Source organism: Schistocerca piceifrons, chromosome 6 (assembly GCF_021461385.2).
Source record: "Schistocerca piceifrons isolate TAMUIC-IGC-003096 chromosome 6, iqSchPice1.1, whole genome shotgun sequence".
Taxonomy (NCBI): domain Eukaryota; kingdom Metazoa; phylum Arthropoda; class Insecta; order Orthoptera; family Acrididae; genus Schistocerca; species Schistocerca piceifrons.
The window spans coordinates 55,540,891-55,567,776 of record NC_060143.1 but is presented as its reverse complement, the minus strand read 5'-3'; the positions used below and the strand labels follow the sequence as shown (position 1 = coordinate 55,567,776).

The window sequence follows — 26,886 nt, the reverse complement described above, 5'->3', positions numbered from 1 at the left end:
ATATTTTTAACTTGTAATATAAATAGCGTTTAGGAAATAAGCATCGTTTTAAAATAAAATAACGAGCAGAGATGTTATTACAACTTTGTTTTTAAAGGAAAGCCCAGGCTTTAATCTTCTTTCCACCATAATCTCTCACCTATATTAACTCGCATGTTATCCGGTATAACCATCCTCTGAAACCTATCCTCCTACAAATCTGCCGACAGACCTTTTAACCAGTCCTGTATTGACGTTTTGATGACTTAATCTTCACGGCAGCTATGAATAGTGAAGTGTATCATTAAGTGCAGGAACAAATGATGGGCACTAGGTGCTAGATCACGGTTACATGGAGCATTATCAAATTGTTCCCAACCATACGAAGCGGTGAGATCTCAAGGGCGATATGCCACATGGGGACAGGCATTGCTGTATCGCGAAGCAAAATGATGCCTCTCCTAGCACGCCATACTTTTGTTTTCGATTGCTCTGCGGAGTTTTAGATCTCACAACAACTGTCTACAGAGACTGTATTAAACAGAAACAAACAAATGACAACCGGAAGACCCCATCCCCCTCCGCAGAACACAGTGCAAATGTTTTCTGGGGCTGATATTGTTTGCTGAAACTTCAATTTCATGGGGATACTGAATATTTGCATTCCAAGTTTTTTCTGTTGTAACGTGAGCTACCCATGATTCGTCCCCACTGACAATTTGACTTAAGAATTCATGGCTTTCGACACGGTGGCTCTGGGGAAAAGTCACTGCACAGTCTAAAAGATTCGTTTTGTACAAGTCAGTCAGAATTACTGGAATCCAGCCTGCGCACAACTTCAGATACTGTATTCGTTCTATAGCAATTTAATACAAAATACTTCTTGCGAGGAAAGACATGAGATAATGATCAAATCGTGTTGCGTCTTTCTTCTCAAATATTATCATGCACTTTCTGCGAGAGGTCACCAGCTATGACAAACGATCGCCAGGCTCGTTCCTCATCCTGCAGATTTTGGTGGCCAATTTTAAAAATATTCTTACTATTACAGTGCGCAAAACGCTTTCTGCACACACATAATCTGCAGATTAATTACATCAGCTTCCTTGTCTCTTGCAGTTATAACATGAAGAACATCGCGTATTTCGTAATCGTTGGTATTTTCAGTCAGTTGACTTGTTTTAAATTCTTTTAAATAAACGTTCGTGCGAGCGCAAGACAGCGAAAGACATCGCTATGGCGTTTGTGAATAGCCGACAACTGAAAGTATCTTTCGGGCATGCACAATACGGCAACCAAAAACCTCCAAAGGACATAAGTCAAAATGATACTTGCTTACGTGCTGGAAAAATGACGGCTCAGGAATTCTCGTCAACGTGGCAAAGTTACACCATGGCAATTATTCCATGACGCGTTAATAAATGTCCCATCGTACTGCCTGTATTCTTGTCTGTGTTCTCCTCATGTTCATTTCTTCACCACTTCTGCTGCGAAACTCTTCACTCATTATCTTATCAGTCCACCTAATTTTCTACATCCTTCTATATCTCCACATTGGAAACACTTCGATTCTCATCTTTTCCGATTTTCCCACTGTCGATTATTCACTGCCATAAATCCTGTGCCCGAAACGTACATTCTCAGAAATTTCTTTTTCAAGTAAGCCATATATTTGATACTAGCAGACTGATGTTGGCCACGAATGCCCTCTCTGCATGAGATAACCTGATTGTTATATCCTTTTTGCCTCGTTCGTCAGATACAAGGCAGAACGACTCCTAAACTTCGCATACTTATTGGTCACCAATTTTGATGTTAAGTTTATTCTTTCTCTCATTTCTGCTACTCTATGCTACATTCGCTTATCTCACTAGGGGTAAGATAGATACGGCCTACAGGAAAATTAAAGACATTTGGAGAAAAGAGAACCACTTGTATGAATATCAAGAGCTCAGATGGAAACCCAGTTCTAAGCAAAGAAGTGAAAGCAGAAAGATGGAAGGAGTATATAGAGGGCCTATACAAGGGCGACGTACTTGAGGACAATATTCTGGAAATGGAAGAGAATGTACGAGGGGCGTTCAGAAAGTAAGCTCCGATCGGTCGCGAAATGGAAACGACTATGAAAATCCGATAAAGCTTTGCACAGATGTGTTGGGTAGTGTCTCTAGTATAACCCCAGTTAGCATCACGTCGCTCTTCTCATTTCTGAGCTCGCAGTGAGTGCGTAAAGATGTCTGAGGACAATATTCTGGAAATGGAAGAGAATGTACGAGGGGCGCTCAGAAAGTAAGCTCCGATCGGTCGCGAAATGGAAACGACTATGAAAATCCGATAAAGCTTTGCACAGATGTGTTGGGTAGTGTCTCTAGTATAACCCCAGTTAGCATCACGTCGCTCTTCTCATTTCTGAGCTCGCAGTGAGTGCGTAAAGATGTCTAGAAAATAGTGTCTGCCGCCAAGTACGAGGGCCTGGTGAGAAATTTCGCCTGAAGCTATGCAGCTAACATTACATAACTGTCGTGCTGTTTCTTCTTCAAGACAATTCTCAGCCGCATTCTGCAGGGGCAATGAAGATGCTCCTGCATCGTTTTCAAATGGAAATGTGAGATTACCCACAATAGAGTCCGCAATTGTCTCCCCCTGAGTTTCATCTCTGGTCACATGAACCGCTGTCTTTGAAGACAACATTTTGACACAGACAACGAGGTGTAGGGCAGCGTGGAGAATTGGCGGAAAGCACTGGCGGCTGCCTTCTATGATGAGGCTATTGAAAAGTTGGTACAACGCTATGACAAAAGTCTAAGTCAGAACGGCGACTACGTAGAGAAGTAGCTGAAAGGTATAGCTAATTGTTACAAGTAAAACATTTCTGATGTTCACTGTGGTTTCAATTTGGCAATCAATCGGAGCTTACTTTCTGAACAGGCCTCGTAGATGAAGACGAAATGGGAGATACAATACTGCGTGAAGAGTTTGACAGAGCACTAAAAGACCTGAGTCGAAACAAGGCCCCGGGAGTAGACAACATTCCATTAGAACTACTGACTTCCTTGGGAGAACCAGTCCTGACAAAACTCTACCAACTGGTGAGCAAGATGTATGAGACAGGCGGAGTTCCCTCAGACTTCAAAAAGAATACAATAATTCCAATCCCAAAGAAAGCAGGTGTTGACAGATGTGAAAATTACCGAACAATCAGTTTAATAAGCCACAGCTGCAAAATGCTAACGCAAATTCTTTACAGATGAATGGAAAAACTGGTAGAAGCCAACCTTGGGGAAGATCAGTTTGGATTCCGTAGAAATATTGGAACACGTGAGGCAATACTGACCCTACGACTTATCTTAGAAGAAAGATTAAGGAAAGACAAACCTACGTTCCTAGCATTTGTAGACTTAGAGAAAGCTTTTGAAAATGTTGACTGGAATACTCTCTTTAAAATTCTAAAGGTGTCAGGGGTAAAATACAGGGAGCGAAAGGCTATTTACAATTTGTACAGAAACCAGATGGCAGTTATAAGAGTCGAGGGACATGAAAGGGAAGCAGTGGTTGGGAAGGGAGTGAGACATGGCTGTAGCCTCTCCCCGATGTTATTCAGTCTGTATATTCAGCAAGCAGTAAAAGAAACAAAAGAAAAATTCGGAGTAGGTATTAAAATCAATGTAGAAGAAATAAAAACTTTGAGGTTCACCGATGACATTGTAATTCTGTCAGAGACAGCAAAGGACTTGGAACAGCAGTTGAACGGAATGGACAGTGTCTTGAAAGGTGGATATAAGATGAACATCAACAAAAGCAAAACGAGAGTAATGGAATGTAGTCGAATTAAGTCGGGTGATGCTGAGGGAATTAGATTAGGAAATGAGACAAAGTAGTAAAGGAGTTTTGCTATTTGGGGAGCAAAATAACTGATGATGGTCGAAGAAGAGAGGATATAAAATGTAGACTGGCAATGGCAAGGAAAGCGTTTCTGAAGAAGAGAAATTTGTTAACATCGAGTATAGATTTAAGTGTCAGGAAGTCGTTTCTGAAAGTATTTATATGGAGTGTAGCCCTGTATGGAAGTGAAACATGGAGGATAAATAGTTTGGACAAGAAGAGAATAGAAGCTTTCGAAATGTGGTGCTACAGAAGAATGCTGAAGATTAGATGGGTAGATCACATAACTAATACTGGGAGAAGAGTAGTTTGTGGCACAACTTGACAAGAAGAAGGGACCGGTTGGTAGGATATGTTCTGAGGCATCAAGGGATCACAAATTTAGCATTGGAGGGCAGCGTGGAGGGTAAAAATCGTAGAGGGAGACCAAGAGATGAATACACTAAGCAGATTCAGAAGGATGTAGGTTGCAGGAAGCACTGGGAGATGAAGAAGCTGGCACAGGATAGAGTAGCGTGGAGAGCTGCATCAAACCAGTCTCAGGTCTGAAGACCACAACAACAACAACATGTTACATTCGTCTTACTCTCAATCCATATCCTGTACTCATTCAGCATGGCCGAGTGGTTTGAGGCTTCATGTCACGGATTGCGGGGCCCGTCCCGCCAGAGGTTCGAGGCCTCCCTCGGGCGTGGCTGTGTGTGTTGTTCTTAGCATAAGTTAATTTAACTAGTGTGTAAGTCTAGGGACCGATGACCTCAATAGTTTGGTCCCTTATGAATTCACACTCATTTGAACATTTTTTCGTTCAGCAGGTCCTGTAAATCTTAACTTTCACTCAGCTCATTAATGTCATCAGCTAATCCTATCGTTATATCTTTCACCCTGAATATCAGTTCTACTCTTAAACCTTTCATTTATTTGCGCCATTGCTTCTCGGATGTAAAGTTGGTTGATTGATTTGGGGGAGAGGACCAGTGAGTGAGGTCATCGGTCCATTCCGATTTGGGGTGGAATGGGAAGGAAGGCGGCCATGCCCTTACAAAGAAGCCATTCCGGCATTTGTCTGAAGTGATATAGGGAGATCACGGAAAAGCTAGATCAGGATGGCCGGACGCAGGTTTGGATCGTCGTCCTCTCTAATGCGAATCCGACGTAAGGATTGAACAGTATGATCAGATGGCTGCCTTACACCCTTTTTAATCTGAGCACTTCGTTCTCAGCTCCCACTCGTATTCTTCGCTCTTGGTTCTCGCGCATGATTTCAGAAATTCGGAGGGAACGTTATCCATCCCTTTTGCATTGTTTTATCATAAGTTTTCAAAACCTTTCTTAAACTCTGACTCTTACATCAGAAGCCTTTGTATTCCCTATTAAATTCTACTTCCTCTATGAAGTCGTCACGCAATCCTTGCCTGCGTGGAAGTCTTCAGCGATTTTTTCCTGCTATCCACTCTTTCCTCCGCTTCTAACAGTGCATCCTACTCTATTCCTAATGTAGCAACACTAGCTTTCAATTTCAGCAATGGTTGTTTTGACCTTTTGGACTGCTGAATTACTCCTTCCAACGACCATTCTTTTTCGATTTGTCAACATTTTTCCTGAAGTCGATTCGACTTAGCCTCTGTGTACTTCCCATTTATGTCATTCCTAAGTGACTTACTTCTTTATTCCTAAATTTCCCTGAGCTGTGTAGTAATTCCTTCTTTCGTCGATTCATCGATCTTGTGATGCATATCTTCAGTTACCCAACGTTCTTCACGGTTTCTTTCTTTGTATTTACGTTTGACTTATCTGCCTGTGTGGTTTCCCGTTTTATATGTGTATATTCCTCTTAAACTGAACCGCCTAATTTGAGAATCGGGAAAGCATTATCTACAGTGCTGGAGAAACTCAAACGCATTTCATCAACACGTCATTATCCCGCTTCTTTCCACGAAATGGAAACCACTGCGCAAATCCGATGAAGCTTTGCTCATATGTGTTGGACAGAGTCTCTAGTATGCTCGGCGATCACCTAACGTTGCTCTTTTCAGTTCAGAGCACTCGGTGAGCTAGTAAAGAGGCCTAGAAAATAGCGCCTCACTCCAAGTATAAGTGTATTGTGAGAGATTTCGCCTGATGTCAAGCAGCCCACGTAACATAAATGTCACACGGTTACTTCTTCGTGAAAACTCTCGGTCGTACTTTGCAGTGGTAATGAAGATGCTCCTGCAGCGTTTTCGATTGGAAGTGTTTTATCACCCACAGTAGAGCCCGTAACTGGCTCCCGCTGAGTCCCATCTCTCCTCACACGAACGTCTAGTCGTGAATAAACGTTTTGGAACAGACACTATGCTGTAGATCAGTATAGATAATTGGTGGAAGGAACAGACGGCTGCCTGCTATGGCGACTGTCTGGAAAGTGCTAAAAAGCTACGACATATGAGGTGACTATTAAAGAGTTGGCAGGAAGGTACGGCTAAATGTACCTAATAAAACATTTTTGGTTTTAACAGTGGTTTCCACTTCCCGACCGATCCCAACTTACTTTCCAAATAGTCCTCGTCTGGTCCTCTGTACGCATTGTAATCCAATGTTTGATTTCGAAATTTCTATCTCACCGTGATGTAATCACGCTGGAACCTTTCCGTGTCTCTGAGCCTAGCCTTAAATTACTGTTGAACTAAATCCTTCTCCTCTGTCATTCCTAACATCTTGCTGTACCTCTTAGTTTTATTCCTTACCCTGTATAATCCTTTCAGTACTCCAAGATTATTAGATTATCATCTCCCCTTTACGTTCTTAATATATTCTTGTATGCAGAACTCAAGGTCGAAAGCTACTTACGTATGTTGTCACTGTCAATTAACATAGCTCAATGGAACTTGGATCATAGACGGAAAAATGCTACTGCATAGTACAGAACGTAATTGAAAGAAACATGCAATGAGACGAACTAAAATGATATTTTTATTCGAAACAATAATTACATTGAAGTCACGGCTATCTGCGATGGTACCCTGGATCATACAAAAGGCGGGACATAGTTATTAATAGGGTGTGTAATCACCACGGATCTGCAGCTCTTGGTCTCGCGGTAGCGTTCTAGCTTCCCGAGCATGGGGTCCCGGGTTCGATTTCCGGCGGGGTCAGGGATTTTCCCTGCCTCGAGATGACTGGGTGTTGTTGTGTCGTCTTCATCATCATCATTCATCCCCATTACGGTCAGAGGAAGTCAAAGGCTAACCACCTGCACTAGGACCTTGCCTAGTAAGGCGGCGCGAGTCTCCCGCATCGGTCCCCTACGCTCTGTAAAGAAGTATGGGACTCATCATCATCAATCACCAGGGACAGCAACGCTTGCTCTGCAACATGCTGGCCACAAGGTTGATAAAGATTTTGCGGATGATGCTGTGGTATATCGAGAGGTTGTAACAATGGAAAATTGTACTGAAATGCAGGAGGATCTGCGACGAATTGACGCATGGTGCAGGGAATGGCAATTGAATCTCAATGTAGACAAGTGTAATGTGCTGCGAATACATATAAAGATAGATCCCTTATCATTTAGCTACAAAATAGCAGGTCAGCAACTAGAAGCAGTTAATTCCATAAATTATCTGGGAGTACGAATTGGGAGCAATTTAAAATCGAATGATCATATAAAGTTGATCGTTGGTAAAGCAGATGCCAGACTGAGATCCATTGGAAGAATCCTATGGAAATGCAATCCGAAAACAAAGGAAGTAGGTTACAGTGCGCTTGTTCTCCCATCGCTTGAATACTGCTCAGCAGTGTGGGATCCGTACCAGATAGGGTTCATAGATGAGATAGAGAAGATCCAACGGAGAGCAGCGCGCTTCGTTGCAGGATGATTTAGTAATCGCGAAAACGTTATGGAGATGATAGATAAACTCCAGTGGAAGACTCTGCAGGAGAGACGCTCAGTAGCTCGGTACGGGCTTTTGTTGAAATTTCGAGAACATACCTTCATCGAAGAGTCAAGCAGTATATTGCTCCCTCCTACGTATATCTCGCGAAGAGGCCATGAGGATAAAATCAGAGAGATCAGAGCCCACACAGAAGCATACCGACAATCCTTCTTTCCACGAACAATACGAGACTGGAATAGAAGGGAGAACCGATAGAGGGACTCAAGGTACCCTCCGCCACACACCGTCAGGCGGCTTGCGGAGTATGGATGTAGATGTAGAAGATCTCTTCTGGTAAAAAGTTCCATTCCTCCACCGGCTTGAGTCACAACTCGTGGATGTCGTTGGGGAATGTGGACGTGCTACAACACGAGTCCCCATTGTGTCTCACACATACTCGATGGGATTTAAGTCGGCGGTACGGGCAGGCCAGTCCATGGGGCAAAAGCCTGTCTTTCAAGGAGCTACTCCACTTGCACAGTTCCATGCAGTCGCACACTGTCATCCATAAAAATGAATTCAAGAGCGAATGCACCCCTGAAAAGACGCATATGAGGAGGGAGCAGAGCGTTACAATAACGTTGACCGGTGACTGAAACGTTTTTAAGATTCGGAGCTCAGTGCATCAATCCAACATTATGCCTTCCCACACTACAACACCTGGACCACCAGAACGATTATGTTCGACAGCTTTCCTAGGTGCATTACGGGTCCCCCACTTCTCGCCATATTACGATACTCCCAGACTCACAAACTGAATCTGCTCTCACCCGAGAAGAGCACTCACTGGTGGTGCAATTCCTATGCTGTTGCCACAATCACAAATGCTGCTGTCGATGTGCGGGTGTTAACAGAACACGAAGTACTGGATCCTGGGCAAGGAGGCCGTCCCAATGCAGTTACCGTGTCACTGTGGAGCGTGAGATAGGGAGCCTTTCAGTCCTGTTAATAGTGATTGCAATTGCACCAGCTGTTTGACGTGGATATCTTCTTACCCGTGGCACAATGTAGCGGCCATACTATAGTTGACAGTGGTCGACCACCTCTTCTCCTCTCCACTTGGCAACAGTGCCTGTACTTTCGGATCGTACTACAAGCGCATGAAGCACTTACTCGATGACTGCTCCCGGTGTTAAGTGGCTCAAACAACCAGTTTATTCATTCAAACGTTATCTACGGGCTATGCTGTAATGAAGAACACAACCATAGTACAACGTAACTGCTCGCTGATTGATACACATGGTACATCACCGTTTCTTCAGTTGCAGCTAGCCAAATTTTGTGCTTTAGCCAAGTTGAGCTCATGCCACTTGACGTGCAACTTTCTCTGCAGAACTGGGAGAAATCTGACAACATGCTCCCCCAGTTTGATTCATCTCCGTCGAGTAGTTAATGCGTTTTGTTAAGAGTTATGCTCTACCAAAGATACTGTCCCGCAGTTTTGGTACAGACGTAAATGACGTAGATGGTAGGATTATCGGCAATACCGGTAGCATTGATAGTTACAGAAACCTAAATGACTATGTGAGAGAGCAACAGGGAGCCAACAACTTTTCTTGATTTGTTTGGTAGCATTGATAGTTAAAGAAACCTATATTACTATGTGAGAGAGCAACAGGGAACCAACAACTTTTCTTGGTTTGTTTGTTTGTTTGTTTCGCACATAATTACAACCACACATACTTCAGTGTCAGTCCATTGTGTACTTTATATCCATACAAAATATAAATTCCATTTTATAAGTAATAAAAATTAGTTGATCGCTTAACTTCTGCGCTTTCGCGAAGCCACATCAATTACTTTTGATGCAGGTATAGTTTACATGCAAAAACAATAAAATTCTATGTTATTATTGTTGTTGTTGTTTTGTACTCAACAGTACGTTCTTCATCATGGCCACAGACTTTGATGTTGTTACTGATGGTTCCCGGGTTCGATTCTCGGCGGGGTCAGGGATTTTCTCTGCCTCGTGATGGCTGGGTGTTGTGTGATGTCCTTAGGTTAGTTAGGTTTAAGTAGTTCTAAGTTCTAGGGGACTGATGACCATAGATGTTAAGTCCCATAGTGCTCAGAGCCATTTTTGTTACTGATGAGTGCAAATAAATTATTGAAGCAATGTTTCACATGTGATTCTTCTCCTGGCGTACCTCATGCCGAAGAAGTTGCGGCAAACGACCATGTTACCATCATCAGGAGCCTGGTCGTTCGCCGAAATATTGTGCCTGTTGGACAGTGATATCCGGAAGTTCATCTGCGAAGTATTTCGAAATGTTTGATATACTTTTTTTTTTGAGATATTTGATTATAAAATTTTCTGCCCAGATTGCGTTTTTTAACGTTATACACTGGAGAGCCAAAGTAGCTGGTACACCTACCTGGTATCGTGCAGGCCTCCCGCGAGGACGCAGAAGTGCCGCAACACGACGTGGCATGGACTCAACTAATGTCTGAAGTAGTGCTGGGAGGAACTGCCGCCATGATCCTCAAGAACTGTCCGTAAATCCGTAAGAGTACGAGGGGGTGAAGATCTCTTCTGAACAGATCGTTGCAAGGCATCCCCGATATGCTCAATAATGTTCATGTCTGGGGAGTCTGGAGGCCAACTGAAGTGTTTAAACTCAGAAGAGTGTTCCTGGAGACACTCTGTAGCAATTCTGCAGGTGTAGGGTGTCCTGCTGGAATTGGCCAAGTCCGTCGGAATGCACAATGGACCTGAAAAGCCGCAGGTGATCATACAGGATGCTTACGTACGTGTCATATGTCAGAGCCGTATGTAGACGTACCATGGGTCCCATATCACTCCAACTGCACAAGCCCCACACCATTACAGAGCCTCCAAGAGCATGAAAAATCCCCTGCTGGCATGCAGGTTCCTTGGATTTATGAGGTTGTCTCCATACCTGTACACGTCCATCCGGTCGATACAATTTTAAATGATACTCGTCCGACCAGGCAACATGTTTCCAGTCATCAACAGTCCAATGTCGGTGTTGACGTGTCAGGGAGGGCGTAAAGCCTTGAGTCGTGCCGTCATCAATAGTACACGAGTGGGCCTTCGTCTCCGGAAGCCCATATCGATGATGTTTCGTTGAATGGTTCGCACGCTAACACGCTGGCCCAGCATCGAAATCTGCAGCAATTTGCAAAAGGGCTGCACTTCTGTCACGTTGAACGCTTTTGTTCAGTCGTCATTGCTCCAGTTCTTGCAGGATCTTTTCCCGGCTCCAGCGATGTCGAGATTTGATGCTTTTCCGTATTCCTGATGTTCACGGTACACTCGTGAATTGGTCGTACTGGAGAATCCTGAGTTCATCGCTACTTCGAAGATGCTGTGTCGCATCGCTCATGCGCCGACTATAACACCACGTTCAAACTCGCTTAAATCATGATAGCTGTGCGGGGTATCCCCGCGGTCTTGGGCTCCTTGTTACGGTTCCCGTGGCTCCCCCCGTCGGAGATTCGAGTCCTCCCTCGGGCATCGGTGTGTGTGTGTGTGTGTGTGTGTGTGTGTGTGTGTGTGTTGTCCTTAACGTATGATACTTTGTTAGATAAATAGTGTACAAGCATAAGGACCGATGACCTCAGCAGTTTGGTCCCATAGAACCTTACCACAAATTTCCAAATTTTCGTAAAGTCTTGATAACCTGCCAGTTTAGCAGCAGTAACAAATGTAATAACTGTGCCACACAGTTGTTGTCTTAGACAGGCGTTGCCGACCGCAGCGACGTATTCTGCCTGTTTGCATATCTCTGCACTTGAAGGCACATGCCTGTATAAGTTTCTTTGGGGCTTCACTACATGATAACTTGCGAATAAATAGAATTAAACATCGATAATTTCGATTTTATTATAAATACTGTTTATTTTCAAGTAACAGACAGAGGGATAACTCTGCAGAACAAAAATGCTCGTCAGGTTACGCAGCCCATCCTACACATTCACTAAGTTTTGCAGAAGGAGCACCGCTTACGTTTCCTGGAAGAATATACTAAGACACTGGTAGGAGACAAAAAGAAGGCAATGGAAATAAGGTAACACCCGACAGATACGCAACACGATTAACGCGGATGCGACCTTTACTGATCACGGCTACTGGGAAAGCAACCATAGTGTACACTTAGTTATGATGGTGTACGGTAGCCTACGGTAGTCTAGCAACTCTAGTTATTTTGCTTTATCTAACTCGTCTTTGAGTTTTAAAGAGGAGTGTGTATACAAGAGAAATGGTGACGTCTTTTGCCTGCAGGGAAGTTCCGCGCTGAGTTCCGGCGGCTGTTCTGGACGTGCGCGTACGGGAGCAACCGCTACTCGCCGGCGCCCGGCGCGGCCCCCTCCGCTGCTATGGTGGCCCGCCACGGCGGCGCGCGCCAGAGGCCTGGGGGCGGCGGCGCGGCGTCCTCGGCTGGCCACGAGATGCGCTCGCTGTACCGGCGCGGCCCCGGGCCCTGACCCGCGCACCGGGCGGCCGCCGAGCGCTCCTCCTGCTGCGCCGCCCCCGGCCGCCTGCGCGTCACCTGGGCCACCCCCTCCTCCGCCACGGCCACCACCACGCTCGCCTCCGTCGCCCCCACCTCGCTGGTGATGCACCGCTAGGCGCCATCCCCCAGCTACTGCTCTCTGTCTGGCAGGACACCTCCTTACCCGCAGCCGCCACACGCCAGGAAGTGAGGTACTTCCGGGGCACTTCGTATTGTGGTCGCTAGTGGAATGAGACTTCAATGATACTTTGTTGCCAAAGAGGAAATAACCTTATGTGAATACAGAGTGATGTTTATTAAATTTGTTCTCGGAGAACTTCCAATAAATCAGTTAATAATAAAAAATGGTTTTGCAATAGCAAGATGTTCATGAATGTCCATCTTTGCATCGTCTGGGGTGCTTTCCCACACGAACATCATCCTACATCCCTTTATGTTCAAGAGATCTGCAGACAAAATATTTTTCAAACACCTTCCCATTTGTACATATACCGCCTCTCAAGATGGTAGGCAAGATAAAAAGATATTTCAGGAATTCGTCCGTTACATTTCAAGCAATAAATTCATTAACACCGAATCCGACAAACATGACAGAGGCACCTATTAACATATGACAGATTCACAGGGAGATTACCGAACAACTCGAGCCGCAAGTTGATCTAACCCGCCCCTACTCCACAAGGGGAAGATAGACCACCCAATTCATAAATAACCACCTTCCCGCGGGTGGGCAAACGGAGAAGAATGGTGGGACGACCCCAAAACAAAGTGGCTGATGACCACACCAAGAAAACAAGTAGAATTTAACAAGTAAATGACAACAACATATCTCCAATCACTTAACTCCTAATAAACTGCGATTTCTGGTGAAGACCTGGCGCAGCACCCCCAAAACGCTCTCCCGAACAGTCCGCTGCCAGCCGCTTCAACGGACGCAGGAAGGCGCGCCGATGTCGCGCCGATGTCGCGCCGATGTCGCGCCGGCCAGACCGATGTCGTGGTTTGACTCCTGTTGCTCTCGTGTCTGCCACGAAGCCACTGCCCCTCGCTAAACGCCGCGGCCCACTGGACTCTCATGGCGACCTCACATGCGCCCACGTTCAAGGCGGACAAGTCATCTGGTGTCTCAATGCGCGACCGACCAACCGATCGATCCAACCGCCAATGACCATTGCCTGAGCAGACTGGCGGCCTAACGCGCAGACTCAGATGCAGGAACTCAGTCCCGACCGGGCGACCACTAGCAGAGTTCTGTTACTGGTGGAGTGGCAAGACTCATTTTGCCGGCTTCAAAGTTTGATCCAAACGACAGACATACTAGCACTCGGAATGAGAGAGACACTAACTGCCCCACAAATGCAAACGAGAGACAGACCAGCAACAGGTGACGAGTGACTGACCCAGACTCACTCCGACTGACCAACTGACCGACTGGCGAGCTCATAGCGCCCCTTAAATTCACGTGAACAGGCAACCTTTCCCCTTTCCCACCATAGGGAGACACCAAAGCTGCGACTGCCACAGCGGCGCCACCGCCAGAAACGGAGGGCGACTGCTTCACACAACGCGCTGCGGCGGGCTCTTCAAAATAGAAATTTCTTCCCCTGCTCAAAATGATAGAACAATTTTGTACCAAGGTAATTATTTGTAACTGGTAGCGCGAAACTGTGTGTCATACCACGACTCAAACGTGGAACGGTGCATCTGGGGGCTATGCTCTTACTGACTAATCTGTTTTTAATGGCCTCCTTCATTCCTCATAGCCCTATGTGTCTTGTCAGTTTTGCTCTCTCTGGTTGTTTCTTCATCATTTCTTTGCTATAAATTTTTCCTTTCATTTTGTTCTCTCCTTCATATGTCTCTTCTCTAAGGAACCTCGATTGTATCTCTGAAATAGTGAGACCTCTGTCACGTCCCGGCACAGCCTCACTATACAAGAATGAAGTAAGTGCGAACTGCGTAGCGCAATCGGGACGTTAACGACAATGGGTTAGTTATAAATTTCTGTCGACCTTTATATCGGAGATCAGAGGGAGAGAATCTCCTTGATTTGAAGTAAATAATTTTTCAGAAAATAGGTTACAGAATTGCAATAGGCAGAAAAGATTGGTTAGTATCTATCAAGTTTATTCTCACATATACTTATGTGAGGTGTTGGACCAAAAACCCCTTAGTAAGATTCAGTCTATTTATTCGGACTTGCTACTTCAAAGCTAATTGCCGGTACATATAAGAAAAAAGTACAAAGCAATCACTTGTTCTTGGTTAGCACGGAAATCTCTCTAAAAAATTGAGACAAAGACTGACAGCCTCTGTTCAACACTATTCCAATGAAACTCTAAAAATCTTACTTGACCTGCAGTTCCTGAGTGTCCACCAGAATCTATCACCGTCTTCTCGCAGCTGATGTCTTTATCAGCTGTATCGGCTGCTATGGGTCTACTCGGGGCCGCTGGCGTCTCGCTGCGGAATCTCCAAACTGCCGGCACTGGCTCTGAATATGCATCTGAATCTGCATCTGAATCTCTGCTTCTAGCAATTCCGCTGCCTGGCCTTTTATTTCGTTTCTCATGTATTTGGGTGCACACGAGTTAATTTGTTTCACACGACCCTTTCATTTCTAAGCGATTGGATTGCACAAGAATGCCTATGGTTCCACAAGACACCCTCGTTTCAAATTGGTCGGCTTGCGCAAGAATGCCTTCGGTTCCACACGACACTCTCGTTTCAAATTGGTCGTCCTGCGCAAGAATGCCTTCGGTTCCACACGACACTTTCATTTCTAGCTGCACACAACTTAATTTGGTTCCACACGAGTCTTTTCTGCACGTGACTGACACTCTCTCTTGCTGTATTATTGCCGTGGTGTTTGCGTCTTCCACTAATCAAGTTTGATTAATGCTGCTTTCTCTGGCAGGAAGTCAAACGCTAAGTTATTTGATCAACAAGCCATGCTTGGTAGACTCCGCCGCTTATCTTTTCCTTACGTCCTGGTGGACTATTTCTTTATTTCAGCTGGCTGTTAGCCTATGGAGCCTGGATTCTTATTATGGTCACAAAAGCAAGAATAAAAATTAAAATTTTTCTACGGTAAAAACACCTGTTCGTGTTGTCACTCATACACCTTAATGACCGACGTCAAACTTAATAAATAATTTAATACTGTAGTGAATCAAACACAAAAAAGAACTGCTGAACTAGCGTTTTACCTTTCCTCTTCTTAATATACATATCTTTTTAAATAAAATTAAACTTAAATCTGTTTTTTGAAACGCTTTATTCGAACCAACTAAGATAATGTCTTCTTAGGTCTACAGTTTAAGATTCAAGGTACAATTTCTATGAGAGGTTTTTTTTTCGGAGTACATTTCCTTCATGCAGTGCCCCAGGCCTTTATCTCTTTCTACTAATTTCTGTTTCTGAGAAGTTTGTGTGTAACATGCTTGTTTGTGTTTGTTGTGCACCTGTTTCTCTAGCAGTCCCCTTGTACTGGGTAACCGAGTATATAATAAAATAATTTCGGTCGTCACACGTTTTTTATTGGCAATAACGAATAAGAATTTTCCCATTAACCACAAGATATAAGTGTTCTTTTTTCTTCTCAGAACAGTATTTTTCTTCCGGCTTTATCAGAATTTTCTGCTCTTATGGAGATCAAAGCAGTATTTTTGCCACCTCATTTCCACATTTAGTTGTTTCTCGTTACATAGAAATCTATGAATTAGTGTGACTTGTTTGTTTTATGTATTCCAGACACCAAATCCGAATCTTACAACTGTGTGTGAAGTATTTGGGTACCGAACAATGATCCACGGTTCGCTCATACAGCTTCTACTTCCGAGAGTTACCGGTTTCGAACCCCCATCCAGCACAAAGTTTTGATCCGCCATGAAGTTTCAGAGCAGCGTAGTCCACTGCCAAGTGAAAGATTCATTCAGTATCATGAAGCGACTTTGAAAATCGGCTCACTTCCTTGTCCATATTAGAAGACCTTCGACAAATTTTTAAATAAGTTTCACCATTCAAGAAATTACACCTGAGGGTAAGTGCAGAGCAAGGAAAAATGCGTCGAATATCCACACTCAAAGCCGTATACACACACCAAAAGAAACTGCACATTCACAGATACACATACTCGACCATTTTTGATGCCACATGGAGCTGTAAGTATGTCAAGATTTCTCGACAACTCTAAAGTGAATTTAAAGTACTACCGCAAAGAAATACTTAACGTAATAATCAGTTATGGGAAATATCAATGCATTCATTGCGTGACAAATAAATGAATGCAAGTAGCTCTTAATCACATATTTTAATTTAGGCAGAATTACCACCTAAGTCTGCCATTATTATCTTCATCCGCGAGCTATGGAAATCGTATGGAATCCGTGTTGATTCCTGAAAAAAATTGAGAAACCGTTAAAGTTACATTCTACGTGAATATCAACAGTCTGAATCTGATAGAAAAGCTGTAAAATCTTAGAAGAAAAATGAAAAGATTCAGACTAGATAATGTAGGGATTACTGAAGTGAAAAGGAAAGAGATAAATACACATAGCCAGTAATATCAATAGTCTCATTAAGATTCGTTATCAGCAGAAAGTGGTGCGAAGATGATGATTTTGGCATACAAGCAGAGATTTGACCATCCATGTGTCAGAGGATACACACTATCCTCCCCTTCCTCCTCTCGAACCGTTTAGGCCAGTTTTCCTATTGAAAGGAAGTTCAAGAACACCTATCCTATTGTCTGAGACGTATAAGCACAGTTTGGGCTATGACCTGTCACCCCTACCTTCCTAACCTATCACACTTAACAGTGATTTATAGCGCTCTTCCCCCTTCCTTACTAGTGCACTTGTTCTGCTGGTTGCGATTTTGGCACAGTAATTTATGACCTGTCAGCCTTATCTCCCCAGATATTACCGTTATCACCGATTTAAAAGCCCCCCCCCCCTCCCTCTGCTGGACCTCGTCCTTCCCCCTTCCAGACCCCTCTACCCTATTCAAGAGTAGCTATCCTCCTGGTCCTCTCAAGGTCAAGATGGCTGTGTCCATGATCTCACAATCAAAGATGGCTGCACAGGATGGTTACCTCATTGAACTGTTGCAAAAGGCCAATGAACAAATGGTGGTAAACAAAAGTGAGATAGCTTTTTTTAAAAACAGTTACATACAGCATAGACTACTTTTTTAAACATTTAGGAGCATTTGTAACCCATTTTACCTTTTAAGGCTATGTGTGTATCAATATTGATTATCGAGACACTACAGACACTGCAGGTCGCATGAGTTCTTACACTTACAACAGCACTCGAAGGAGGATTTATTAAAGGGTTTTTATGCAGTTTTGCTGTAGTGTACTGCTCACGTCATACACTGGCTAGTGTTGGAACAGATAGTGTCTGTGATCCATCACGCCGTCGTTATGACGCAGCATCTGGATCGACCACTGTACGGAGGGACTGACTTCCGACAGTTATATACGTCGCCAGGCACATCAACGAAGGATTTAGTGTCTACACTTCATACAAATACAGTACGCTGAATAGTAGTTGCCACACAAGCCTAGGTATTAAAAACAGAATTCGCACATCATCAGATTAAGCGCTTTCTTTCTTTTTGTTTTCACAAATGTGGGCAGACATTTTAGCTATAGTAATGTTAGATCTTTTATTGTTTCAATCAGCTGACTCGACAGCAGGCTATCATATGGTATCACAGGAATCTTCTGTTCAAATAAGAGATTTTCCTGTCATCAATGTTGCATGTATAGTAACTTCCTCGTCTAAGTTAGTAATAATTACACATTAGACATCTCTTAGTAACATCTAAAAGTCATGTGGTAACTCACCGAAAAGAGATGCTGCAGAAACTACAGTGTCATTGTTGTGCGATTGCTTCTAAAATCAAGGTAACTGCCAGACAAGGAGCTGAAAAGATGCAAACATCTGGCAAATCGTATATGATTTATTACCAGCCCCTTTTAAATGCTCATGTAGCTTAACATCAAGCATGTCATGTTTTGAGACAAGAAGATGACGTGCACACGAGATAGGTGACAGTTTTTTGTGGTACAAAGGTCAGCATGAGTCTTTGTTTGAATGTTTTGTGACGCCCACGTATGTAAATCCTGGACTGGCTTAGCTCTAGATTATAAATGATGTTTGTACCTCTCATGTGTTTTGTTTCGAAGAAGTGTAATGTAATACTCTTGACGATTCTCTTGTAATCCTATCACGATGCGGCAGTACCGTTCCATTAGATGTAAACCTGTCTCGGCCTCAACCTGTGACTGACTATGTAAGCCGCTATCGCAAAGAGAAAATAAACTGCTAAAACTATGTACAAAGTTCACAGTCATGGAGGATTTTCTATCATAGTTCAATAAACACAACACACATGAGCTCACCAACATCATAAATCGATATAAATACAGAGACTAAATAACCGGGATACGAATGCCAATAATAATAAGAGAACGATGGTTAATGCTTAACAATTTCGCATTTAATTACAGTGTTACAAAACGAATCTCTCCTATATAGAAATCGTTGACTGATTCAGTAAGTACCCCCGGCTGATGTAGACGTTCCAAAACGTGGGCCGTATCCGGTTTTGGGTCACAAATCGGTGTTATAGAGGGTATCACATTTTAAAAAGTAGTTAGAAGAGTCGAAGTGAACCATTCTAACAGTACGTATTATTTATGTACCATTGCCACCCTGCACTAATACTTTCGATTGTAAAATAGTGACGATTCCATTCATAAGAAGGGAGGTGATGATGACTTATTTTTTTAAAAAAATCCTGTAGTTACCATTGCTATTTAGTTTCCTTTCAACGTGTAACGAAACAATTGTAATTTCCCAAGGTGACAGTATTCTACAATAAATTCCTACGGTTTTAGAACTAAAATTTTACTTGTAAACGGATGAGAATTGTCAGACAAGTGACAAACGTCAAGACAGTTTTCCACAAGTTAGACGTGGACAGATTTTCACAAGGTTAAAAAACATTATACCTCTGCAATTTTATTCCCTGCATATTTATGACGTCAAGGTACTAGCACAAATATTACCTCCAAACAAGAGCCTCGTGATGTGAGATATTCCAAATACATATGAGTGGAATTTCGCCGATGTGAAGAAAGGAATACTGCAGTATTCAGAACCCAACCGAAGCATACCTGTAGGAGCCACTTTGCACCTGACTAATCACATTCCACTAACGTAACATCAGTAACTACTCCAGGGAACAGGATCGATGTGATGGATACCATGGAAAAAATCGTCTCTAATATATCAATTAGCAGTATGCATCTTTTTATATGCCAGGCGTCACTCCCAAGGGGACATTATGTTCCACCCAGGCAACAGTGATGATGATGATGATGAGCGTTTGGCGTCATTGGCCGGGAGGCCCCTCGCGGGGCAGGTCCGGCCGCCATATCGCAGGACTTATTACATTCGGCGCCACATTGGGCGACCTGCACGCCGGATGGGGATGAAATGATGATGAACACAACACAACACCCAGTCCCTGAGCGGAGAAAATCTCCGACCCAGCCGGGAATCGAACCCGGGCCCAGAGGACGGCAATCCGTCACGCTGACCACTCAGCTACTGGGGCGGACAGGCAACAGTATAGAACTGCCAGGTAGAAAATGCTAAACAGCTGCTTACGTTGAAACTTATCCTAGCATCAGGACACCATTATGTATGCTATTGTGCTATAACTTTGTTGTAGGATGATGTGTGGAGCAATATGTTACAGTTTCGTTCGATGCTTATTTGTAACCGGGAATACTATTTGTGATTTAGTAACTGACACTGTATGGGGCATGTTTCCTCAGTTTTGCTATAAAGTGTCGAACTGTCACGTATTCTTCACTGTGCAAGAGAATTATCAGCAAAAGGTTACAAATGGTTTGTACTCCAAGAATATTTTTCTTTTACCTCAGCATGGGGTTCACTATTTTAGATGCGGGAATAACATCCAGGTCAATGTGCGTCGTAAATTTCGTGAACATATTTTCGAAGAAGTCTATGTGACCATAATACCGTTACCATCGTATATCTCTCGCAAGGAACGTAAGATAAAATTATGCCACAGTCACTTATGCCCCTGTTCAGCATGGATACTAAACGAGAGCAAATCGTCAATTAATAGAAGACAATTACCACGAATCTTCTAGGGACACATAGAGATGCTGTATTTTGTATTACGGCTGAAATGCAGCTCATAGGGAAACTTCGTATTCTTGTCTTGTGCCAGAAAGCGGTATCTGCTGCAAAGCTCCGTGTCGGTGACATTTTTGATAATACTGATTCACCTTGTTCCGTGGTACCACCATGCGCCACCCCGAAATCCAAAGACCACAAAACAATTGCATGACATTTTTCTTTCTTTTGCAGCATGTATTGCTCCATAGACAGAGGCTGTAAATGATGTCAGTTGCTTCCATGGACATATCGAAGACATATTCAAAAATATTTCTCCTGTACTGGATGAATATCATAGAAGGCAAATGTTGGCAAAATCTCATTAAAAACAAAGAACTGGTTTTAAAATATATTGCTTTTCTCGACAATTTTCCTATATATACACTATGTAACGATTTTTTAACTTCGTGGAACTAGACAACAACAACTTGAACCTTTCTATATGCTGGAGGTACAACCAACATGGTGAGAGCCTGGGGGCATAAGAAGATACCAATTCCATTAAATCAAGATGGGACACAGATTCTCATCAGGTATTGGATAATAAGGCGTACTCGCATCATAATTTAATAATGGTGATTAGCAAGCTGAAATATCGACGATACTGATGAGACTTCGAAATCCTCCGAGGCTGTTGCCGCTGCGATAATGAAGTAGTAGAAGTTCAGATAAGGAGGAACGGACAACTCCGAAAAGAGTAATGACAGAAGTTGGGTATACTAACATAGGTAGGAAATAGTAGGTAACAACCGAAATACTTCAGCTAGTCGACGAAAAATGGAAATATATAATTGCTAAGGAAAAGACAAGAATACAACAATATAAAGCGCTCAAAATGAAATGGTACTATTTCAAGGAATTTAATGTAAATGGCTGCTGGAAATACGTCAAGAGATCAAGACCGATATCTCCCAGACGCCAGAAAAGTCAAAACAGCTTTAAGAATTTGGAATAGAAGGTAACAATAGAAAGAGTGTGAACACAGTTCCACTGTTAACAACCGAAAAGAGACCAGTTAGATGGAAAGAATATACTGACAATAAAATGTGTGAGGAGACACATTCTCATGAAGTTCGGATATCTACGGTACCACATACGAGTATTGTTGCCTTGTCTTATGCACGCAAAAGTGATACTCAGTGACATTCGTCCAATAGGCCTGAAGATGACGTGATTATAACTTCGAAACTGGTTGCATAATATAACAGCCTACTAAAACACTATCAGAATAACGGTTGTTGATACGGTATCATTACATTTCATCCACCAGCCGCAGTCCCACCATCCTGAACACTGGATGGAGTTACATTTAACTGTGCGAATAACAAATATTAACATCCAAATTGCGGACTATATGTTGGTCAAATTCAAGGAATTCAGGAACCCTAGATACAATGGATGGCTGACGAAGCAATAGGGGACTTTTAGAAACACAGGGAGAGCATTTTTCACCAAAAGGTGCTTGCTAGTACAAAAAATAGGTAAATATTAAATGGAGCATGGATCACAGAAAAACTGCAAATGAAGTGAATTGAAGCGCTTTAGATGTGATACTCCAGAAACATTCTGAAAAATAGCTTCACTACTGAATTACGAAAATCAATAGGTTCTCGGTACAATCGTCAGAGAAAGAGTGTTTGTCTTTACGTTTTACGGGCGTTTAACTAAGACGTTATCAAAGGCTTCACTGAAATTAGAAACGAATGCCCCTGAAACGTATAAATCATTTCAAACTGGTTCAAATGGCTCTGAGCACTATGGGACTTAACATCTCAGGTCATCAGTCCCATAGAACTTAGAACTACTTAAACCTAACTAACCTAAGAACATCACACACATCCATGCCCGAGGCAGGATTCGAACCTGCGACAGTAGTGGTCGCGCGGATCCAGACTGAAGCGCCTAGAACCGCTCGGCCACCAACGGCCGGCTACAAACTGGTAACATATAATCTAACCTAATATTGCATTCACTCTCTCCCATTCTTAACTTTACCTGCTCATTCACACTAACACGCAACCTGAAAGTTATGCAAAATTCAGATTTCTTATTAAAACATGGATGGCTAAATGAACCACAAAGGGCTAAGTGGCCGACTGATTTACTTAGATAGATGTTCACGTGCTAGCCATCCTGATACTTTAAAAATTTCTCCCTCACATTTTACGGAGCAAATTGGAAATTTCACTCTTAAACGTGGTTCAACAACCGTCTCAGTGTCACATAAGGTAGAACACAGATATGCTGGCAAATTAACCGAAGCCTCTTCTCAGGAACACAGTAAACAATCATCCACGCTGTGGCGCTCTGCGATGTGTACGTTACGCGCTTCATGTACTGGACACTCCTCTCGGTGAAACATGAAGCCTCGTGACCCAGAGCAGTGTTGTATACGATTGAGCAAGAGCTCATCTTGACTTGTGGCTAGAAGAAAGTAGTGGAGTTGCTAACTTTACCAGCCTTCGCTTACTGTCTGTAAGAACAGGTTCCAGGTGCTGTCTGTGGCTGACACTGTCGCTGAACCAGATGCTGTCGCCTGTCCTGTTTCAGAGGAAATCACTCAACCTGCAAGATCCAGGCAATCGCAGAGGGTGGGATTATTGGTAGTTGGGAGTCCCAACGTTAGGCGCGTTATGAGGCCCCTTAGGGACTTGGCCGACAAGGAGGGTAAGTAATCCAATGTGCACTTCGTGTGCACACCGGGTGGAGTCATTCGAGATGTGGAAAAGGTCCTCCCGGATGCCATGAAGAGCGCAGGGTGCAGCCAACTGCAGGTGGTGGCTCACGTCGGAACCAATTATGTGTGTTTCGAGCGGCAACAGAAGTGGTAAAGGCTGCCAGTCATGCTTGCAAGATGAAAGCAGAGCTGACCATTTGCAGCATAGTCGACAGGACCGATTGCGGACCTCTGGTACGGAGCCGAGTGGAGGGTCTGAATCAGAGCCTCAGACCGTGTAGGCTGCAGATGACTTGCGCCAAAGGGTGGTTGGGTTTCGGGTTCCGCTGAATAGGTCAGGTGTCCACTATACGCAGGAGGCGGCAACACGGGTAGCAGGGGCTTTGTGGCGTGGAACAGGCGGTTTTTTAGGTTAGAGGGTCTGGGAAAACACAAGAAGGGCTTCAGTCACAAAGGGTACAGGCTGAACACAGGAAAAACGTAGATACAGGAACCATTGGTATAACAGTTGTAAATTGTCGTAGCTTTGTTGGAAAAGTACCAGAGCTCCAAGCGCTCATAGAAAGCACTGATGTTCAAACCGTATTAGGCACCGAAAGCTGGCTAAAGCCGGATATAAGCTCAGCCGATATTTTTACGAAGAACCTAACAGTGTTCCTAAAGGATAGGCTAAACACGGTTGGCGGTGTCGTGTTTGTTGCTGTCAGAAGTAGTTTAATTTGTCGCGAAATTGAAATAGATACTTTCTGTGAGTTAGTATGGGCAGAGGTCATTGTCGGCAACCGGAATAAAATAATAATTGGATTCTTTTAGCGACCACCCAATTCAGGTTATACAGTTGCTGAAAGGTTCAAAGAAAATTTGAGTCTGATTTCAAACACGTACCCGACTCATATGATAATAGTTGGTGGTGACTTTAATTTACCGTCGATGTGTTGGCGAAAATACATGTTTAATTCCGGAGGTACGCATAAAATATCATCCTAATTTGTGCTAAACCCATTCTCTGAAAATTATTTCGAGCAGTCAGTTCATGAGCCCACGCGAATAGTAAACGGTTGTGAAAACACACTTCACCTCTTAGCAACAAATAATCCTAAGTTAATAACGAGCATCAAAGCGATTCAGGGATTAGTGAAGACAGGGTTGTCGTAGAGAGATTGAATACTGTAATCACCAAATCCTCGAAAAATAAGCGAACACTGTTGCAGAAACAACGAAACAAACATGCCAAACTTAAACAGACGCCAAATCCACAAGATTGGCGATCTTTTACAGAAACTCGAAATTTAGTGTTGACTTGAATGCGAGATGCCTATAACAGTTTCCACAACGAAACTTTTTCTCGAAACTTGGCAGAAAATCCAAAGAGATTCTGGTCGTATCTGAAGTATATTAGCGGTAAGAAACAATCAATGCCTTTTCTGCACAATAGCAATGGAGATACTGCCGAAGACAGTGCTGCCAAAACAGAGTTACTGAACACAGCCTTCCGAAGTACCTTCACAAAAGAAGACGAAGTAAATATTCCAGAATTCGAATCGATAACAGCTGCCAACATGAGTAACGTAGAAGTAAATATCCTCGGAATAGTGTAGCAACTTAAATCACTTAATAAAAGCAAGTCTTCTGGTCCAGACTGTATACCATGTAGACTACTGTCGGAGTATGCTGATGCATTAGCTCCACGCTTAACAATCATATACAACCGTTCACTCGACGAAAGATCCGTACCCAAAGACTGGAAAGTAGCACAGGTCACATCAATATTCAAGAAAGGCAGTAGGAGTAATCCACTAAATTACAGGACCACATCGTTAACGTCGATATGCAGCAGGATTTTGGAACGTACATTGTGTTCGAACATTATGATTTACCTCGAGGAAAACTGTCTATTGACACACAGTCAACATGGGTTTAGAAAACATCGTTCCTGTGAAACACAGCTAGCTCTTTATTCACATGAAGTGTTGAGTGCTATTGGCAAGGGATTTCAGATCGATTCCGTATTTCCGGAAGGCTTTTGACACTGTACCACACAAGCGACTCGTAGTGAAATTCCGTGCTTATGGAATATCGTCTTACTTCTGTGACTGGATTTGTGATTTCCTATCAGAGAGGTCACAGTTCGTAGTAATTGACGGAAAGTAATCGAGTAAAAGAGAAGTGGTTTCTGGCGTTCCCCAAGGTAGTGTTATAGGCCATTTGCTGTTCCTTATCTATATTAACGATTTTAGAGACAATCTGAGCAGCCGTCTTTGGTTGTTTGCAGATGACGCTGTCATTTATCGACTAATAAAGTCATCAGAAGACCAAAACAAACTGCAAAACGATTTAGAAAATATATTTGAATGGTGCGAAAAGTGGCAGTTGACCCTAAATAACGAAAAGTGTGAGGTCATGTACATGAGTGCATAAAGGAACTCGTTAAACTTCGGTTACACGTAAATCAGGCTAATCTAAAAGCCGCAAATTCAACTAAATACCTAGGTATTACAATTATGAACAATTTAAATTGGAAGGAACACACAGAAAATGTTGTGGGGAAGGGTAACCAGAGACTGTGTTTTATTGGCAGGACACTAAGAAAATGTAACAGGCCTACTAAGGAGACTGCCTACACTACGCTTGTCCGTCCTCTTTTAGAATACTGCTGCGCAGTGTGGGATCCTTACCAGATAGGACTGACGGAGTACATCGAAAAAATTCAAAGAAAAGCAGCACGTTTTTTTACTATCGCGAAATATGGGAGAGAGTGTCACAGAAATGATACAGGATTTGGCCTGGACATCATTAAAAGAAAGGCATTTTTCGTTGCGACGGAACCTTCTCACGAAATTCCAATCACCAACTCTCCCCTCCGAATGCAAAAATATTTTTTTGACACCGACCTACACAGGGAGAAACGATCACCACGATAAAATAAGGGAAATCAGAGCTCGTACGGAAATATATAGGTGTTCATTCTTTCTGCGCGCAGTACGAGACTGGAATAAAAGAGAATTTTGAAGGTGGTTCGATGAACCCTCTGCCAGGCACTTAAATGTGATTTGCAGAGTATCCATGTAGATGTAGATGTTGATGTAGATACAAGCGTTTTAGAGAGGAAACTCTGGAACTCCTAACAGCTGAGGAATTATGCAGACTCGTCATATATCTGCTCCAGTGGTTGATCTCAAAATGTCTGTTTGCTTACATGATAAAAGAAAATTTGTTCCACAGTCGGACAAGCACAGTGTGGTGCGGTGATGAATTTGTAACAGCGAGGATCTTGTATCTCCGACTCACCATTAGCAGTTGCCGCGCAGCCTACACACATAGACTGGATATGGGGCTGGTCCTGCAAGCGCCTACCGCAAGGCTGATACCTTCATGTTGGATAGTGACAATCACCTTGCGGTAAGCAGGCGTCACTGACCTATATACTGTGTATCCATAGTTGAGATACCCCCATACAACGTCGTCTATGTAAGATAGCAGAATCAGTTTGTCGATAGTCAATTGACTCTTGCTGAAAGCACACTGAGAGTACCTAAGAAGCTGCCTAGGCTCCAATGTTCCGATCAGACGACCGCTGCTAATTCACTCCAGGGCCTTTCCTACAAATTTCTTTGAGGTGATGCTTCAGTAGTTATTTGAAATCAAGTCTTCCGGTAGGAGAAATCCCCGGTCACTTGAAGTATAAAGTCAGGAGGGCTTAGTAATCTAATGCCTCTTGTTGTGGTGAGTAC

General features: G+C 43.3%; 1 protein-coding gene across 1 annotated transcript in view; it reads left to right on the top strand.

Annotated features, from left to right (window-relative positions):
- LOC124803138 (orexin receptor type 2-like) overlaps positions 1 to 12,357 on the top strand; it is a 123,682-nt gene extending 111,325 nt beyond the window's left edge. Inside the window, exons 6-7 of the mRNA XM_047264318.1 lie at positions 12,022 to 12,148; positions 12,189 to 12,357. Coding sequence (XP_047120274.1) covers positions 12,022 to 12,148; positions 12,189 to 12,357 — 296 coding nt within the window. The remainder of the gene's footprint in view (positions 1 to 12,021; positions 12,149 to 12,188) is intronic.
- Positions 12,358 to 26,886: the final 14,529 nt, after the last annotated feature.